The 20,762-nt window shown below is 33.4% G+C and overlaps 1 protein-coding gene, 1 long non-coding RNA gene and 1 other non-coding gene across 5 annotated transcripts; 2 read left to right on the forward strand and 1 right to left on the reverse strand.

The window, feature by feature from the left end:
* Positions 1-2,779: 2,779 nt before the first annotated feature.
* Positions 2,780-4,812, forward strand: LOC122027807 (protein DEEPER ROOTING 1-like). The gene is made up of 5 exons (XM_042586815.1): positions 2,780-2,874; positions 3,513-4,051; positions 4,133-4,292; positions 4,385-4,429; positions 4,521-4,812. Exons 2-4 carry the CDS (start codon positions 3,521-3,523, stop codon positions 4,402-4,404), a joined length of 711 nt encoding a protein of 236 aa, XP_042442749.1. The 5' UTR covers positions 2,780-2,874; positions 3,513-3,520; the 3' UTR covers positions 4,405-4,429; positions 4,521-4,812.
* Positions 4,813-6,865: 2,053 nt separating this feature from the next.
* Positions 6,866-6,937, reverse strand: TRNAP-AGG. The gene has a single exon. It is a non-coding gene; the product is annotated as a tRNA-Pro (tRNA).
* Positions 6,938-9,802: 2,865 nt separating this feature from the next.
* LOC122027575 lies at positions 9,803-15,427 on the forward strand. Of its 3 annotated transcripts, none has more exons than XR_006124459.1 (4): positions 9,803-10,089; positions 10,163-10,333; positions 10,482-10,556; positions 14,939-15,427. It is a non-coding gene; the product is annotated as an uncharacterized LOC122027575 (long non-coding RNA). The 3 variants fall into 3 exon arrangements; XR_006124461.1 differs by lacking the exon at positions 14,939-15,427 and adding an exon at positions 12,149-12,697; XR_006124460.1 differs by lacking the exon at positions 14,939-15,427 and adding an exon at positions 10,866-11,043.
* Positions 15,428-20,762: the final 5,335 nt, after the last annotated feature.

The raw sequence follows: 20,762 nt of genomic DNA on the forward strand, positions 1-20,762 counted from the left end.
ATGCAAGACTTTTTTTTTTTTTGGCTCGAGAACTTTTTTTTTTACCATTTGCAATTCTTGCGTGTTTACTTTTCTAAACCTCAGAACCTTCGAGTATTGTCTCCTTAATTAATCCTCGTAATCCCTGCAACTAATTAACAACGCATGGATTTTTAAAGTGGCCCTGTTCAAACTCTTAGTCAGCTGATCATGCTGCTTCATTTTTTATGCACCTTTTAAGACTCCTCTAACTGGACCCCTTCTGTGGTCTAAACATCATAAACGTGTCAGAACAAGCATCTGGATAGCGCTAACCTCGTGATTAAGCATTAATCCGAAAGTAATATTATTTTTATTATGAATTCTGTCCTCTGTAAAGTTTGATTGATTAATATGGATGGACGTACGTGGACTCAAAAAGAAGGATAAAGTTTCATATTGTTTGATAGCATCAGTAGCGGAGTGACAAATATAAGCCAGTGTTGTTCTGGCCCCATGCTTATAGAGCCGGGGAAGGATCTTAATCTGGCAGATCTAACTAAGTAGTAGCTATATAGCTATATACTATCAAAGCTCAGGACTGCACCATTGAGTCATTTATTGAGCCCATATGTCAATTATATATATTTTATATAGTTTATAATAAAAATGGGAAACTTAAATTTAGGTTGATCTAGTACTGAGTCCATGTTGGCCTCTATCGAAGTCAATTATTTCTATGAATTAATATCCAAATTCTCATAGGCGTATAAGGTTTAGGGAACTTAGTACTGGATCTATTGGTTTAGAAACATGCAGTTTGTTGTAGATCTAGAAATGGTACATTTTTTTAGATCTAGTGTCACATACAAGTTTGACATGACAAATTTGCTGAAGATATTCATAATAAAATTGTTTTTTAAGCTGCAATTTGGTCCTTATCATTCCTGTAACTAGAGTTTGTTGAATGATATCTTGGGAAATCTAAAATCACTAAACCATTGTATAGAAGTCTAGCACAATTATCAGTGGCTTGATACCTAATTACATGCATATGCAAAATCGTTGATGTTAGCTATGAAATTGTAATAGCCAAGATAGGAGCAGGTTTAGAAGAGTTAAAAGTTTTGAGGTAGATTGTTTGAAATCTTCATGTGCTATATTGGTTTCCTTGGCATGATATTGGCAGGTTTTGTGAGGTAAGAAGCAAAATAAGAGTGCAGATACCTATGAGATAGATTATTTCCGCATTCTCCTGAACATTGTCTCGAACCGATTCATGCATCAGATAATAGGATGTCTATGCATATGCATGAGATTCACCACATCACATATATAAATGTTACATATTTCTCTAGGGTCAGTTTACTTGGATGTAAGACACCATGGGGAAAAGAAAAGTGATATAATAATGTACATAATGATGGAGCTTCGTATGTACTTTTGTGAGCCTTTCTTCCCCCTTCTCTCCCCCTCTTGAATTTCCATCCAAGTAAACACAGCCTTAATCTTCAATTGACTTGCTCTAATGATATTGATTTTTACTTCAACCAAATTTAATATATTTATGAATGAATTAGATGAGAATAAGATTATAAATATTGTTTAATATAATCTCAATATGACAGATGAACAAAATAAAGGATTAATAGATAAAACTATATTTATAAAGACATTATATTTATTAGTTTACATAGGTTTTTTTTTTGTATTGTGTAGTTTGGATTTTCTCAATCATTCAGACACAGGTTGCTTGCACATTATTAATCTATAACTATCAGCTTTAATTTCTGGTTTTAATTATATATATATATATATAACAAGGGGCTCATATGTATTGTCTTAATGCATATGCACCTGAAAGTATACTGATCACATACACTTTTTTAAATCATTTTTTGAAAACTGTGAAAAACAAGATGTTTTTTCTCCAGATATTTAAATTGAGCTCAAGCTCAGATTCTTAGGGAAAATACAATCACATTCATTTCATTTCACCAATAATTTCAGGTATTGGTGGTTGGTCCAACCAAGGACTAAAGTATCGGTACCAGTTTTGGCCTCAAGCATGAGCTGCACAGCATTAGAGCTGACTTATATCAATTATCAACACATTGATCAATCGTTGAGGTAAAAATCCGTTTAGAGTACTTTACAGTAATCAACATCTTTGGCATGCACTCCAAGTTAGTTCCGGCTCAAATCAAAATGCTTCCGTCAATTTTTTTCCTTCATTTTATTGTTTCTAGTATGGTAGCAAATTTAGGAATATTTTTTTTAATCCATTTTCGATAATGGGTGAAAATTTCCAGAATACCAGAATAACAATTGATTGTTTAGAACCCAAATGGACAATTTGGATTTATTGCTTAGAGATATATCTGCAGGGAATTTTTGTTTTTATGGTTATTTGACTTCTGAGAGAAGGGTGCAGCATCCTAGAAGGCTAAAAAGTAGCTTCAAGGGCTGAAGTATTCACTCTAGGGAATCGGACCTTAAATTATTCCTAATAAGAAATGGGGATTTGCCATCTGCTACTATATAATTCTTTTAACACTTTATTTAACCGTCCTCACTGCCTATTAGCTCAAATCCATATTTCTGAGAACTGGCTTTCTTTTCTTCCATTTTATCCACTGAAGTGTGGTGCACTCATAGTTTTGCATTCTTCGACAAGAACAAGGCAGGCTTTTGAGTCTAATTTCATTGGCTAAGAGATCCTCAAGGGGTTCTTTGTGTCTGGTTAGATTAGAGCCATGGGAGTAAGGATTATAAAACACTTGAACTAGTTTTGAGTTCCCCTTCAAGAATCCTGGTTTGATGTTATTTCTTGGATTTAGATCTTCAGCTGGGTGCAAAACAAGTTCAACGGGAGGCAGGAGAAGAGATTTGATGCAGGAACGTGCTCAGTCCATTGTAAGTGATGCTTACATCTCTCAGGAAACATGTGCTACTTAATTTTCTTTGATTGGCTACTAAATCTTTCATCCTTTTAATTATATTCCTGTAAAATGTAGAAATACATGTGCTGCTATGATATGTAGGAGTTCAATCTTTAGATGCACTTTTCGTATTCATTTGCAACAATAGTGGGTGAAGCACAAATTTGAAAATGCTGCATTCTTGAACATTGTTAAATATTTGAATTGTTATCACTTATCCTAAAGGCTTGAGATGTTAAGAAATGACTAAATTTATAGTATTATGGTATAACATCCCTCATGATTAAGCTGATTTAGGCATGTATGAATGTGGACAAACCACAAGATAGTGCAAGACAACCTTTGATATTGCACAAATCGATCATTACTGAGTGACTAAATAATCGAAGAACAACCTTTGAGTAATGGCTCATTACTCAACTTCTATGGCTTGTATTATTAGGTGAACATAATTTTAACAGTCAATTAAACTGTTAAAGATGCCCAACTGATAGATTTGACTTTTGTAATGTTTTTCTGAGAAATTTTAGTTGAAAATGTAGTAAAACATCGATCAAACCATCTCATTGCATTGTTGAGAGAAAAATTCATATGCACTAACATGTTCTTCAGATAATTCTATGCCTGGTGATCTAAAAGAACATAATGGCATACCGCATGCATTGCTTGCAATTGGCACACTTGGGGATAATGAGTTGAAGGAAGAATCTCAGCAAGATGACCAGCCTCAGAACCTGGATTCCTCAGACAAATTATCTGATTTCACCGTTGAAGACGCTAACAAATTACAAAAGGAACTAAAAAAGCTATTCTCACACAAGTCCAAGTCCAAGACTAATGTTGGATTGGGGATGGGCGAAGAAGATAGAGCCAATTTGCCATTGAACAGATTCCTAAATTGTCCGTCAAGCTTGGAGGTGGCCAGGACTGTTAGTGCAAAATTTGAGTCATTGGAGAATGAAAACAGTGGTGATCTGTCACCAATCACCAAGCTCATACTATACAAACTGAAAGATGTGTTGTTGGGTAACCACACCACCATTAAGAAAAAATCTATTCCCTTTCTTCTGAAGAAGATGTTTATGTGTGGCAGTGGCTTTGCACCAGCTCCAAGCTTAAGAGATCCCGTAATTGAGTCGAGGATGGACAAGGTATGTTTTCATGCATCATTTTTTTTTCTTTTTTTTTTCTTGTTTTTGATACTGACAACTGAGCACAAATTGAATGAATAGATCTTAAGAGGAATTCTCTCAAAGGCAATTTGCCAGCACTGTTCTGCTCCAATTTCATCAAAGAAATATCTAAAGAATAAACAAAAAGAGCAAGTACACAAAGAGGAAGAGGAGTGTAGGAAGAAAGCTAAATCAAAATGGGTCAAAACAGATTCAGAGTGTGAGTTCGACCATCACTGCTACAATGTTTTCTTCATGTTTTAATTTTTCAAAAGTGTATTCATGGATTGATTGTGTTTACCTTGCCTCCAGTTATTGTTCTCGAAATCTAGCAACCAATTCTTGAAGATGAACTTGGTAAGTTTGCATAAGATGACACTGCAAACTTGATGTTCTTCAAAAGTCTAAAAAAAAATTTGTATATAATACGAGCGAACCTTCTACACAGGTTTGTGCAGGTATGCAATGGAAAGGCAGCTATGTGCATTGGAAAGATTGGAACCTGATGAGGAGAAGAAAAAACTCAAATGTTGCACTGAATAAGCAACGAATGATTCGTTATTGGGACTGCAGCTTCTCAATGACATATATGAGTGTGATTCTGAACAAAATGCACAATTCGTATAATTAATTGGTGATTTCTGCAATGCATTTCTTTGAATCTTCTGTGCATCGTTTGAAGAGTCATCAGTTGTGCATACCTAAAGGGAGTTGAGAATTAGTAAAGAAGCTTGTAAGATATGCTTCTATCAGAGTGTGTTTCTTTTTTCTGATACTCTATGCTCTAGCAAAGTAGTTGCGCTTATATTATTTGATACTTTTGATCTTATTGTTCATGGTACTATCTTTTTGTTATGGCTGTTGATGACTTAATGTACACAGCTCCAGCCAGATAAGTGTTTAGAACCAGTGGTATAGACCAGCCCTTCATTTGAAGACAATGATAGGCAAGTGTTATAACCTTCCAGGGTCCACACCACATTTTAAGCCCGTTTCTGTACCAGAGGTGGCAATGGGCTGAGTCAATAGGTCGAAGTCATCGTCAGCATATTTTAACCCTTTCCATGTCTGACATAGTCTAATCATGTACATGCCTGGCTCAAGGACACCAAGTCAGACAGCCCTCTACTTGTTCTTTGTTGGATCCGGGCTATCTAAGGTTTGCTTGGGTACATCCATCAGCATGCCTAACTAATCTAGTTGTGTGGATTAAAATTAAAAATAAATTTGATTCAATATGTTTATTAAATAGATTCAATTAAAACTAAATTATTTGTGGATTGACAAGACAACTAATATATGATTCTTTGTGTCCCAGTGTAAATTTGTATACAATTACAAAATACACACACATTTAGTGTGTATTTATAAGTTATACTGTATACTGTGATTCTGTTCTTACAATTGCTTGACTGAAGAAGATCAAGGAGCTGGAAACCTCGTAAACGTGGCCAGAAGAGCCTCTGAGAATGATCAGAGAACACATTACCTGAGTGCTTCTGTTAAATGATCAAGGTACTTGTAAATATTTGCTTTGCAAATCACCAGAGTCTAGGGTATATTAATCAGCCCTGACTTAACTTCCAGAGACAGATGCAGATGAACTACTACATAATCAAACAACCTTCTTGGGTGCAGATGAAGAAGTAGGATTTGGGTGCAAAGACCAAGTTACTTCCATCCATGATCAGGTAAAAAGTATGAGACTTTGTAGTCATAATTCGACTTCATGTAGCAGAAACATACATTTGCTTGCCTTAAAATTTCAGATTAGCAGTTTATGCATGTGGATCTATTGATTCTGATATTCTGAAACTGTTTTTTTTTTAAATGTAAACTTATATGTTTTTTTGAGGATTTTTCTTGATTTCTAGAAAACACAGTTTTTTATGTGTATTTTATCATAATTTTTTTTAATGTTACTTCATTGAGGATTAAGAACATCAACAAACAGCATCCAAGGAACAAACAGAGGTAGACTATTTAGAGGGAATAAAGTATTCAGAGGAGCAACTAAAAAAATAGAGTTTGAATCAAATATTTTAGAAGTTAATTTGGTGGAGCCTCTCTATCAATTATAAAAAAAAAAAACAAGTATTTTATTATTTCAAGCTAATTATTTTATTGTTTCAACTTATTGTTATCTAATTATTATGATTATATATTCATTATTATTAATGCAAAAGAGTGGAAAAAATAATTAAAAAATAGATATTATAATTTTAAAAAATTTGAACAACTTACAGTACGAAAGATAATATACTTTATAGAAAATATCCATTGTATTTAATAAATTATTGGCCTATTAAAAAAACTATGCAGATAATTTATTATGGTTAGATAGGTTTATTCATTTGGAAATTTACATACACAGATAAAATGATGCCTTTCTCCAAAATTTTAAATAATTTAAATTTCTGAACATTTTTTATATATATATTTAATTATAAAAAATATTATAAGGTCCATAGTTATCAATGAAACTAATATGTATCAATTGTTTTTAAGTTGTTTTAAAATTTAAAGTACACAAACTTGAAATATTAACTTAGTTTGATAATTACTGTTGCATTAGTAATAATGAAAATTATTTTAGACTCGTTAATATTCATCGTGTTTTAAGGAAACATTATTTTTTTTGAAACTGTTAGTTTTTAAAGTGAATTAACTACTAATAAATTTTAAACTCTAATAAATTTTTGATTCATCAAAATATTTATATCCTAAAATTCTTGATATTTTATATTTTTAAAAGTTTATTATTGAATAAAATTTCAAAAATATTCTTTAAATGGGGCATTCCGAGAATTGAACTCGGGACCTCTCGCACCCTAAGCGAGAATCATACCACTAGACCAAATGCCCTTTGTATTTGATTTCTTTCTTAAAAGATAAAATCATATTTTCATAAACAATAGACAGTTTGTTCGAATCTCACCCCACAATCAAGCAATATCTAATCACACCCGACAAGCAAGCAAGAGATCGTGTTAGAGGATGAAAAGAATACGCGATTTTAGATGGTAATAAAGGAGCACATTATTAATAGTTTATTTTAAAATGCCATGATGCTTGATTTTATTTGAAGTCAACACCATTAATTGCTGAACCAAAAGCCATTGGACAAAAGTGGTAGAGTTTTTTTTTTTAGGAAGAAAGCATGAAACATGAGCAAATTGAGAATGATTATATTACAGTTTTTATGATAGTGGTTGTTTGATGCTACGGAGAATCTTGCTGAATAATGAAATTGTAGGAAGAAGAAAAAAAAATCAGAGCAATCAACAAAGTCCAAATGAATAAAGATAACTATAGTCAAATCTAAACAATCGTATAATGTTAGAAGTGTATATTTGACGTCGGATGAAATAATGATTATCTTACGGATTAATGAGAAGGAGAAATTGAGTAGTGAGTATCAGATAAGAAGAGAATCTAAAGAATTATTTGTCTTAACAAAAACAAACTTTATTAATAATTATACAAACTCTAGATTCTAAGCCCCAAATGAAATAAAAAAAATCTTAATACAATTCATATTTTATAAAGAAAGCAAAGAAATTTTAAAAGAAAGGAAAAATTTGACTCATAATTCTAAAAATTCTAAATTGACTCAAATTTAAAAATAAAATAGAAAAAATAGAAATTATTAAAAATATATAAAATATCAAAAAAACTTTAAATATCAAAAAGATAAAAAAAAATTCAAAAATAATAATAAAGATCTACTAATCCTCTTGTGTCAATATCTAGTTTCACCAAACTTTAGCAATGAATCATCAAATCCGTCGAAAAAAATGCGCATAGAATCTAACCAATAATCTTGAAATCCATTCACGAGGCATGAAGTCACTAGATCACCAAGAACAACACCCTGATAGCACCAAACTCAATAGAACCTCCATTATCCTCCCGAATGAAGAAGAAGAATAATCACTTCATAGGATAGTACCCTTCTCCTCGGCTCTGGAATCCATTCAGTCCCGCGGAGGGGGGTGCTCGTTGTGATTAGTGCCTCATCAAGCAGTAGGCGGAGATTGACAAAGATAGTGACAAAAAAGCGTTGGATAATTTTACCAAAGATAGTGTTGGAAAATTTGTTGCTAGAGATTTTGGTGAAAAATACTGAATTTATAAATTAAATTCAAACTTATCTATTGAGATGACCTAAGCAGATAATCTCAAGTTGTCAGCCTTGAATGTCAGGCCAAGCTACTAGATTGTCAGGAAGATTGTTGATTCGTATCGTTGAGTTCGAAAGTAAAGTCGCCAAGTTGGGAGTCGGAGTTGCCGAGTTGGGAGTCGGAGTCGTCGAGTCGAGAAAGGAATTTACCGAGGGAGATGTCGAGGCATACACTCAACGCAATTTCCTTAAAATAAATTTGCCCTACCTCCGACTATGCTTCGTGATTTTCTCGGGTTGTATTTCCTAAAATACAATGACAGAACTACACACACAACCAAGTACTAGTTGTTCGTGGCGAACTGAGAATGCACCCGAATGCTATCACGAGTAGTTTAGCTAATCGGATGCACGACTGAGAGGAATGAATTGGCAAACAAAGATGGAGGAATTCTATTGCTTTTACTTTCGCTTCTCTTCTCTCTACTCTTGCTCACAACCTCCTTTTATAGGAGGGCTCACCCATGGCTACAATGAATGATCGAGTTATGGCCATTCAATGTCGAGACATTACAGAATTGCCATTAATAGGTTTAATGTCGGTCATTATTGCCAAGACGTTACATAATCATCATTAATGGGTTTAATGTCGACCATTAATTTTAGATTAATGCTTCTATTACACTCTTGAGCAAGTAAAAAAAAGATATTCAGGTGGTAAAACATTGGTTTATTCACTTGGACAAAGTTTGTCTTAATTGATCTGGCATTCAATGCGCGCAAGTTGTGCTTGCACATGAATAAACTTGATTTAGTGTAAATCAATATCCCAGATTTGCACCCCACCTCCTATGCACCCACGCATGAGAGAGAGTTTCTCCTCATGCATTTGTTCACATCATCAATACATGTAAAATAATATAAACCAACCATAGTGCATTGAAACTTCCAATGTGAGACTACACTCATACAAAAAGAAGTCTCCTTCCTTTCCATCTTATTTTCCATTCACATTTTTAACAATTCTCCATATGATTGGAAACAGGGCATGTAATAGCATTCAACAGTTTAGTACCGTGTATGACAAGTAGATTTTACCCTTTGAGCATTTACTTGTGAAGTTATGTTTGTTTACTGGCTGACAATATATACAATGTCTTTTAACTATTCTGTCGTTTATGTAAGTATTGACATGTCTCACCCAGGACTCTCGTTGATGTAACTTAGTTCTCATGAGTATGTTCATTCTTCACTACAACAAATATGTTAATTAATCACACTAAAAAGACAACAGATTTATAGAAAAACCATTGACTTTTGGCTTTTGACAACGGTTTGTATAAAAACCATTGTGGATATGCGTTTTTTAATTTAAGATAACGGTTTTACAAAAAACATGGTAATTGGTGTTCTACAACAACAATTTTTATTAACTGTTGTCTATGAGTATTTTTTTTTTTAAAGACAACGGTTATTTAAAATCATTGTCATTATGCGTGATTTTTTGGACCAATAGACAATAATTTTTTAAAGCCGTTGTGTATTGGTTTTTTTAACAACGGATTAATAATACGTTGTGTAATATTTTCTCTTAAAATAAAATTTCCTAACATTTTCATCTTTTATCACAAAGAGAGAGTTAGCTTCTCAGAAAATCTCTATTGCTCCTATCGACATGCCCTAGCTCCTAATTGATCGATCGATCTTACTTCTCCCTTTGCGTAGATCTTCAGTTAGCTTCCGTAGATCTCTATTGCTCCTGTCGACGGGCCCTAATCGATCCAAGAATGATTCTGGGATCTTGAACCAGTTAGCTGCCGTAGATATTACTTCCCAAAATCCAAGCATGTGTGCATTTCGAAGACTCGATTTTCCTAACTCCCGATTGCTGGTCGTAAGTCTTCTTTGTGTATTGGTGTTTATTTATGTGTTTGAGGTGAAGCAATCGATTGGGGTGTTTCTTGCAGGGTTGTTCTGGGAAGTGTGAGTGAGCACACTATGCTCACTGCTCTGTCATGATTGTCAAGAGGCCCAAGCCCACCAAGTGATAGATCATATGTTGCATCACCCAAACTATTGTGTAGCTTAGTGTGCGTGATTGTTTGTCAAAAGAGACTTGCTTTGTGCCCCATTTATCTGTAATTAACTCCATCTTTATCTTTACTTTATAGTGTTCTTTGCATCCCAGTAGCAGCAATAAGCAAAGTTTTAACCATAATGGACTCGTTTAGATTTGCACTGCTTCGTAATTTTCCTTGAGATCTAATTTATGGTGTTGTCTTTTAGGGTCTGGAAGAAGGGTGGTATGATGGAGGAAGCATTTAATTAGCTTTGTTGTTCTGCTTGTTATGTTCTTTATAGGTATGAATCTTCACTATTTTATTGACCCGACCTGATGTATCGAACTTATGTCAACATTGGTATCTAGTATATTTACTTATTATCCCTATGCTTGTATTTGCAAGCATGGTGTCGATCTGCTGCCAATATTGGTATTTACTTATTGACATACCCCCCCCCCCCCCCCCATACATGCATGCTTGTATTTGCAAGCGCTTCTCTTTCCTTTCTTTTAAGCTTTTGATTTGTTTCATCATGCCCTTTGCCTGCTCTTTCTTCCTCAATGGGGTGGAAAAAATCTGAATTTATATTTTCTGTGTTTTTTTGAAGCGGCTACATGGTTTGGAAAGATTCAAATGAGCAGGGATTAGGAGTTAGGACTAGTTTATGTGCATGTTCTGTTGCTGCCTCCTGATTGTAGAATCTATTTCGGAAAATATGTTTCTTGAATTGTGTTTCGATATGTAAATTGGTGGAAAATATGCCCATTTTTTTCTGCAAATCTAATCTATTTGACGCTTTTTCACTATTTTGAATCCATTCTTTCTCATATAAAACTTATCAAATGAGATTCCGTATGATTTGAGTTTGGTTTCAACATAAAAATATAATAATTTTTCACTAATATTGTTTATATGCTGTGTATATAAAGAAGAGGGAACACATCAATTGATGCTAAACAAACAAGCAAATTACATACATGCATGGTTGATTTTATAAATTTTATAACAACCAGTTTAAATATTCCTGAGCAGTCCTAGTTTGCTAAATTTCATTATATCCAAAAATCTGTCCTAAACTTGTATTTCTGTCTGATTGGTTTATGTCGAGTATTACTCTATTATCTTGAGTGTTTTATTATAGTATTTGGTACTTGAGATTATGTTTGGAACTTATTGTATGATGTATAGTTTTTTGAAGGTAGGTTTTGACATGTTTAGGGTTGATAGTTATAAAAAAAGCGACAAAAATTGGATGTCAAAGAATAGGTTATCACATGAATATGAGGTTGGGGTAGAGTCTTTCTTGCACTTTGCATTGCGAAACGCTACCGATCCGAATGAAATACCTTGCCCATGTTCAAGATGTGGTAATCTGCAGAAGAGAAATGTTGACATTATAAGGGCACATTTGTGTTGTAATGGTATAGATTTAACATACCATAAATAGATTTTGTATGGTGAAAGATCTACGATCAATAACTCAATGAAAGATAAACAGAAATCTTTTGCTAAGGCACCTATTGGTATGATATATGTTGCATTTGATAGTTATGTAGAGAATCCAAACCAATTTCATAAGCTACTTGAAGATGTCGATAAACCTTTATATCCTAGGTGTACCAAATTTATAAAGTTATCTGCACTTGTGAAATTGTATAACTTGCAGGCAAAATATAGTTGGAGTGATAAAAGTTTCACAGATTTACTAAGTTTGTTTGGAGAAATGCTTCCTGATGAGAATGAATTGCCTTCATCATTGTATGATACAAAGAAAAGTTTATGTGCATTAGGGATGAATAATGTGAAAATTCATGCTTACCTTAATGATTATATCTTATATCAGAAGGAGTACGAGAATTTGACTAATTATCTTGTTTGTGGGACGTCAAGGTGGAAGTTGGGTAAAAAAGCTACGATAAATGGAGTTCCTACAAAGGTCCTTTGGTACTTTCTGCTTATTCCAAGATTTCAAATATTGTTTCGAAACAAGGAGATATGTAAGGAGTTAACTTGGCATGCTGATAAAAGCTTACTTGACGGATACTTGCGTCATCCGGCTGATGCGCCCGCTTGGAAAGTAGTGGATCACAAGTGGCCAGATTTTGCTACTGAACCCAGAAATCTTAGATTGGCGTTATTAGCAGACGGGATCAATCTCCATAGTTTGATGAGTTCTGTATATAGTTGTTGGCCAGTTGTGATGATCACTTACAAACTTCCTCCATGGTTGTGTATGAAGAGAAAATTTATGATGCTCACTTTATTGATTTATGGTCCCAAATAACCGGGAAATGGTATTGACATTTACTTAACACCTTTGATCGATGACTTGAAAAGATTATGAGATATAGGTGTTGATGCATATAATGCATGTTGAGAAGAAAATTTCTTGCTTAGGGCTATTTTATTATGGGGAATCAATGATTTTCCTGCATATGGGAACATGTCAGGTTGTGTTGTGAAAGGATATTGCACATGTCCTATTTGTGGTAAAGAAACATATTCGACAAGGTTGAAGCATAGTAGACAAATGAGTTATACAGGCCATAGAAGATTTCTTTCTACAAATCATCCTTATCGAAGGAAAAAAAATATTTAATGGGAACCCAGAGCTTAACCCCGCACCGAAACCATTAATTGGGCATGAAATTTTGGATCAAGTTGAAAGAATTAATTATTGTTTGGGAAAAGTGAATGGGAAGCTTCAATTAAAGCAAGGCGATGCTGTATCATGCTAGAAAAAGAAATCTATATTCTTTGAACTTGAGTATTGAAAACATCTACATGTTTGGTATGTTCTTGATGTGATGCACATTGAAAAAAATATATGTGAAAGTCTGATCGGTACTTTACTTGACATTCCTGGAAAATCAAAGGATGGAGTAGCTGCAAGACTAGACCTTGTGGAGATGAATTTGAGGATTGATTTGGCACTGAAGATGGGGGAGAAGAGAACCTTTTTGCCAGCGATTTTTTATACACTAAGGATGAGAAAAGAAAACTTTACAATTCTTTGTTTGGAATAAATGTCCCCACAGGATATTCATCCAATGTTAAAAATCTGGTGTTGATGAAAGACTTGAAACTTGTTGGCCTTAAGTCACACTACTATCACACTTTGATGCAACAATTACTTCCAGTCGTCATCCGTGGTGTCTTGCCTAAACATGTTAGAGATACTATCAATCAATTTTGTGGCTTCGTCAACGTGCTATGTAATAAAGTGATAGATGCCTCAAAGTTGAATGATTTGCAAAGAGAGATTGTGACAGTGTTGTGTTTGCTTGAAAAATATTTTTCCCTCATCTTTTTATAATATAATGATTCATTTAACAGTTCATCTTGTACTGGAGGTCAAATTGTGTGGATCAATTTGGTATAGGCAAATGTATCCATTTGAAAGATTCATGAAGATCTTGAAAGAGTATGTGCGCAATCATAATCGTCCTGAAGGGTCTATAGCCGAATGTTATATTGCTGAAGAAACTGTGGAATTTTGCTGGGATTACATGTCTAGTGTGCATACAATTGGGATCCTATCAAGACATTGGCAAGTACAACTTACTAGGCCTCTATCTAGCTCAGTAATACACTCAACTTGTCATGATAAGTTGCATCAAGCGCATCATTATATCTTGGAAAATGATGTTGACGTTGATCCTTATATCAAGTAATTCTCTTATTAATATTTTATCACACTGTTCTTACGTTCTACTAATTAACTTATTAGTATTCTATTAGTTACCTTATTCGTAATCATTTCATTAGAGAGCACATGGAATTTTTGAACTGAAGCTTTCCTCATAAAGCCAAGTCCAAAAAGTGGCTACAAGATGAGCACAATCAGATGTTTATTGGCTGGTTACGTGATCGTGTGAGAGTAGTTGGCAATTCCACCTGTTAAATATCAGAAAGATTAAAGTGGATAGCGCGCGGACCTAACAATCAAGTGTTGAAGTAGTCTAGTTATTTGATTGATAGAATTACTTATCATACAAAAGAGCATGATGATACACGAGCTGTTCAAAACTCCGGAGTAAACTTAGTTGCAAAGACAATACAAGTTGCTTAGTGCAAAGGACAAAAATCTAATAGTGTCGAACATGACTTTCTATAGAGTCATTCAAGAAATTTGGGAACTCGATTATCACAATTTTCAAGTTCCGATGTTTAAATGTAATTGGGTTGAGAATAATAACGGTATTAAAGTTGATGAACTTGGTTTCCGTTGGTAAATGTCAACATAATTAGATTTAAATCTGACTCTTTTATCTTGGGGAGTCAAGCAAAGCAGATATTCTATATTGAAGATCCTCAAGATCCTGCATGCAATGTTGTACTTGCCACTCCTACTAGGGATTACATGGAATACATAAATAGTGATGAGTTGAAAAATGCTACAATCTACTATCAAAGTTCTACAAGAGGGTTTCTATCAATGGAATCACTGGACGTTGATGACATAAATGAAAATGAACCATCCTGCATTAGTGAAGACTGTGATAGGACATGGATTGACAATAATTAATTGTAATCTATTATTATACCGGTGTGTAAATTTTGTTTGCTGATATATTTTGTTATCATATTTTTCTTATTGTAATATAATTGTCGTTTGTCTTCATTCTCGCTTTATTTTCTTTGTAATTCAAATGCCTAACAAGTTGCTGCCTTTTGTAGGAAATGGGGCATCGAGGAGCTTGACAATATTCTAGAATTTAGGGTTCTCCTCATTTCTTGTGGACACTATGGTAGCTCATGCAAAGAGATTACTGAGGATTGAGAAGGCTAAAGAAAGTTCTTCATATTCTGCCACTAACAATAGTTGCGAGGGTCAGCAATGGAATCTACAAAAACGGAGTCAACAAGAACATCGAGGGGGCGTACATGTTTGGATAGGCTTGTTAGGCTAAGGGCCCAAGGAATTAAAAAGGATGTTAGCTTCAACAAAATTGGACAACCAGTTGGAGAATTTACAGGTGAAATACAAAGCTACATTAGCATTCTTGTTCGAGAAAAGATCTCAATAGGCTACTAATCATGGAAGCAGGTGCCAAATGATGTTAAAGAGTTAATATGGGAATCAGTGAATGTAAGTTAGAATGCTTTAAGAACTTAAATTAGCTCTCAAATGGTTATGCTATATTTAACGTGCTTGTTAATTTTTTTATGTGTTTTTACAACTGACGTACAATATTGACCTAAGTTGGAGGAAGGGATGTTTACATTCAGCAAATAATAAATGACGTCAATATAAAGCTTTTCTAACTCAAAAATTCATTTTCAGCAAGCTAGATAAACCTGATGAGTTGAAAGGTCCACCGATTGGCTATGATATTTCACAAGATGATTAGAGTTCCTTTGTAATAACTCGTATGTCTGTCGACTTCAGGGTAAGATTCAAAATTTGATTTTAATTTTTAGAAGATAGTCCTAATGGTCATTAACTAATGTTCAACAACTATCTTATAAAATTTTTCCCAACAAGTTAAAAATGTATTGGGTGTTGAATGACCAGGGGAAGTGTTGATATGAGCTGAAAACAAGACGTTTTCATTCTATGTCCCACATATGTCAGGGACGGATTTACGTTAGGGCCTGAGGGGGCCACGACCCCCCCCCCCCCCCCATTTTTAAATAATATTATTTTTATATAGATTTTTTTATTTTATTAATATATATATTATTTGGCCCCACTAGATTTAGTTGTGTATGGTTGGTTTAATGGTAAGAGTATGTTTTCTTTAAACATGCTTCTCAAGTTTGAATCCTTGTTGGATTGAATTTTAATTTTTTTTCTCCTTTATATTCCACATTCTAACTAAATATATAATATTCATGAAAATTTGAAAAGATCATTATAATATAATATGTTTAATAATTATTTTCGTTATTTAATATACGGCCTCCCCAGATCTAAAATCCTGGATCCACCCCTGACATATGTACTTGTATTCTCTGCCTTGAATGAAATTTTTTTGTAAGCATGTGCATTGTAGAGAATTTGCATAAGTTTATTTAAAATAAGCTCGGTTTTCCCCAGCAATAGATTAGAATAAACATCATGTTCATCACCCATGGACGTCGAACAGTGGCAAGCAGAATCCTCAGAATCTATTAAAGGGGCAACTATGATACTACTGATTGATAATGACTTTTTAACACTGTAATCTCATTTCTTTTATATGTATAAATCTTTCTTCTTTGAGGTTAGAGATGAATTCTAGCTTCAGCCTTCAAGACTGATGCTGCTACACTCTTTTCTTTTAAGAGCTCGAGAAAGCTTGCTACTTGAAAACATTAAAGTTCGCATATATATATTTGAATGTCAATAGTGAACTTAATTGATTTTAATTTTTAACTAGAGAGTAAGTGATGAACAAAAGAATAGAAGAAGGTAGAACGTATACTCTCATCAGTTGTCCCGTAAAGGATATGCACGTTTCGCTGAAGAAATTGTAAGTATGTTAAAGCTGATGGTTTATTATTGAATCTGATTTTGTAGGAACAGGGCATGATTCATATTTTTTGTAGGCATCTGATTTATGAGATAAATTGAATCATGCTTCATATTTTTTGAAGTTGGTGGTCTATTGCTTGAATGAAAGGTTTTTCTTCAAAAAGATAAAAAAAAAAAAAACAAGGTCGATAAATTCGGATTTGTGGATCCACAAACCCTCCCAGTAATGCCATATGTATCCAAACTTGACAAAAATGAAAATATTGAATACTTGAATAGCTGGGCAAGTATTTTGGCTGATAGGCTGAGTGTTGCGGCAAGAAATCAACTAGTTTTAGCACCACATAATGTTGGGTATATAAATATTATAATTTCATTTTTAATATATTTTTTTCGATAATTTTGAGAAATTTATGCATTGACTATATGTTTTGTGCATAGTTGTCATTGGATTTTGACAGCCATCGACCCTTATGTGGAGGTGGTTTATTTCTTTGATTCACTTAGTCATCACAATTGTCATGAGGACTGGAGATATGTAGTGGATATGTGAGTACATATTTTTTTTAATTAAGCATTTAATTTATTACTCATATGTCAAATCTTATTATATGAAGGAGCTTGAAATTGTTCAATTAAAACAAGGAAAGGAAAGGGAAAAAGCAGCCTATGTGGGAAGTCGTAAAGGTTTCTATATTATATATACACACTTATGTCTACTTGTGATTAATTAAAAAATATTTAAATGTGTATTATTCGTTGACAATTTTTTTGTTAACATAGGGTCCTCGACAACCTGATGTAAAACAATGTGGGTTTTATGTGATAAAATTTATAAGAGAAATTATTGAAGGAAATGCTACCAGCGAGAAGGATTCATTTTTCTCAATGGTAATATTTGACATATTCTCAATCTTCTCAAATAATTTTCTTTATTTGATTTTGCTTCTTCATTAATGATTTTTTTTACTAATATAATCTATGTTTGTTAACAGTTCATGAAAACAATTTACTCTAACAAAGAAATTGATGAAGTGCGATCAAAATGTACGAAATGCATACTAGACTATATTCATTACTAGGTATAAATTACTAGACTTTATAATTGATTTTTTTTTTCATTCACCTAATTGTCAGCTTTGATACGACAAACATGGGAACCATTCAAGTCTTGAATTTGAAATAGTCAAGACTTGTTGGTTAATCTTGATTAAGACTAAAGTTCATGCTCCAATTATAAGCTTTACCTCTATTGTATTAATTGTTGTTGTTGTACCACACTAGTGTATGGATGATGGTAGGGAAAAACTCGAGCAGGCTGGATAATGTTGTTACTTCTATGCATTATGATTGTTAAATAAAGCTAGAAGCCTAAATTAAGTCCTTAGAAACTTTTCTGATTTTGTGGGTAAACAAATATATATTTCTCCAAAAAAAATGGTAGCAGGTAGGCAGCACCAGCTAAGGAGTTTTTCTTTCTTTCTTTATTTATTTTAAGCCTCGTGCACTGCTTATCATGTGTTCATATATTTTGTGTCATTTTATTTTGCAGGTTCTATGGTTTCTTAGCACTATGGAGAGAGTGATTTTAAGTAGGTTTTTGTTCACAAGGTAGGAAATGGTGATATTTTTTATTTTGTATATTTAGTCTATTTTTTTGTATTTATCATCTTGTTTTTACGATATTTTTTTGGCTGAGTTTGTTTTAAGATTTAGATGAGATTTAGTTACGATACGGAAAGATCTCAACATGTGAATTTAGCGTAGAAAAGAAAACTATATCAGTTTAAAAATGAATTTGGATTTTTTTTTTATCCTCTTGGGTCTGGAAAATTTTCATTTTTTTGTCCCCATCTTTTTTCTAGTATTCTAAAGTTTCAGTTATGGAGGAGAAGAGAAGAAACCTCCTTGTTTTCTCTAATTACAGCTCATGCAATTTCTATAATTCTCTTTTCTATTATATTTTATATTTTTCTTTGATAAGTTTTGTTTAATTTTTCTTTGCTTCTGAACTTTGTTTATGCATTAAATCAATGGTTTGAGTTTTAAGTATCGATTAATTGACTTTTCATTTCGGCTTCGATATGATCAAATCTTTAATTGCTTCACTTCTGTTGTAGGTACATAACTAGGGGCAATTCATGAGGATTGGGATATTTGATGCAAGGAGTGAGCTTTGTTTAGTTTTTAGATTGCCTTGCTAATGTGACGAAGCCATATGACGAACATCGTAATGGAAAACATGTGATTTATGGTTTGATACTACTAAGTTTGATGAGTACAACTCTTTTTGTATATTTTAGCTGGCATATTTTGGATTTCGATTACACAGCTATTATTTTTTCATTTTGATGTGCGTAGTTAAGTTTCAAAATTTGAAGATAACATTTTCATGGATTGAATGTAGCAAATATTTAGTTTTGTATTGGTGTTTTGTTTATATTAAATAAAGATTGGTTGTTTTTTGATAAAAGATAACGATTTTATCTGTTGTAAAATATATTAAAATTATATACCACAACAGTTTATAATTGTTGCCAAAATTAAAAACCACAACAGTTAACATCTATTGTAAATATTATTTATCACAACGGTTTATAACTGTTGTAAAATTCAAAACCACAACAGTTTAAATATGTTGTAAATATTATTTACCACAATGATTTATATCTGTTCTAAAATGAGTTTACCATAATAGTTTATATCTGTTGTCAAAATTATTTACCACAATGGTTTTAAAATGTTCACATAGGGTAAAAAAATTTTGAGCATATAAAAAATAACGGATAAAAATCATTGTCGATTGTCTACAAAGACAATGGATTCAAAATCGTTGTCGTAGGGCAATGCATTCTACAATGCTGTCAGTTACAACGATTTTTTGACCCTATGACAACGAATAATATCCATTGTTGTTTTCCGTTGTTTTTGAAGTGTGTCAACTCGAAGTGTCGACTCTGAGACACCTAATGTCGAGTCATCGATTGTTGACTCCGAGTCACCAAATGTCGAGTAGCTGACTAAAAGAGATTTTGAGGCCTACAATGAATGTAGTTTTCTTAAAATAGATTCGTCTTCCTCCGGCTATACTTTGACATTATGATGGAAATTTGTTTCTTATGATACAATGCAGAACCACGTACACAACTAAGTACTGGTTGTTCATGATAAACTGAGAGGTACTTGATTGCTACCACGAGAAAACTGTCGAGTGGAAATGCACTGTGGAGAAAAGATTTGAGGGAATGACGGTGAAGGAAAATCTTTGCTTCTAGTTTTTTGTCTATTGATCACAACCTCCTTAAAGCCATTTACGGTCCATTAACCCATCCATTTTGAAAAAAAAAAGATGAAATTAATCACCCTGGTGTCCCCCCCCCCCCCCCCCAACCCATAACTATCCCACGTGATTGGGACAGAGTAAATCAAGAAACTAAAGCTAGCCATCACATGGAAGAATAATTCCTCGATCTTTGATAGAATTTGACCTTTGCTTCTAATCAACTTGGCTATGCCCTGGGGACACCCATGAATCCATCCATCTCAAATGGTTTAGAGGTTACAAATTATTCATTAATCATCGATTAATGTATCTATTACATTTGAGCAACAAGCAAAAATATTCGGATAGCAAAATGTTGGTTTATTCGCTTGGGCAAATTTTGTCCTGACCGGTTTGACATTCGTCACATACAAGTTGCACTCGCACACGAGTCAACTTGATTCAGTGTAAATCTAAGCAATAGATTTGCATCCCCTAGCATCCACGTGTGAGAGAGAGTCTCTCCCCATATATTTGTTCACGGCTAAAATGCTTGTAAGTCAATATAAACCAACCAACTAGTCATGAAACTCTCAATGTGTGACTAAAACTCATACACAAAGGTATCTCCTTTATCCATGCTTTACATTCAAATTTCCAACAAGAAGCTACCCACTAAGTTAGTTGGAAGGTGGTGAATTGTAGAGTTAAGCAATCAGTTCAAAACCGAACCGATCGAACCAATTAAACTAAAATCAAATAAATCAATTTTTAACTAATTG

Source organism: Zingiber officinale, chromosome 10A, assembly GCF_018446385.1.
Source record: "Zingiber officinale cultivar Zhangliang chromosome 10A, Zo_v1.1, whole genome shotgun sequence".
NCBI classification, from domain to species: Eukaryota; Viridiplantae; Streptophyta; class Magnoliopsida; order Zingiberales; family Zingiberaceae; genus Zingiber; species Zingiber officinale.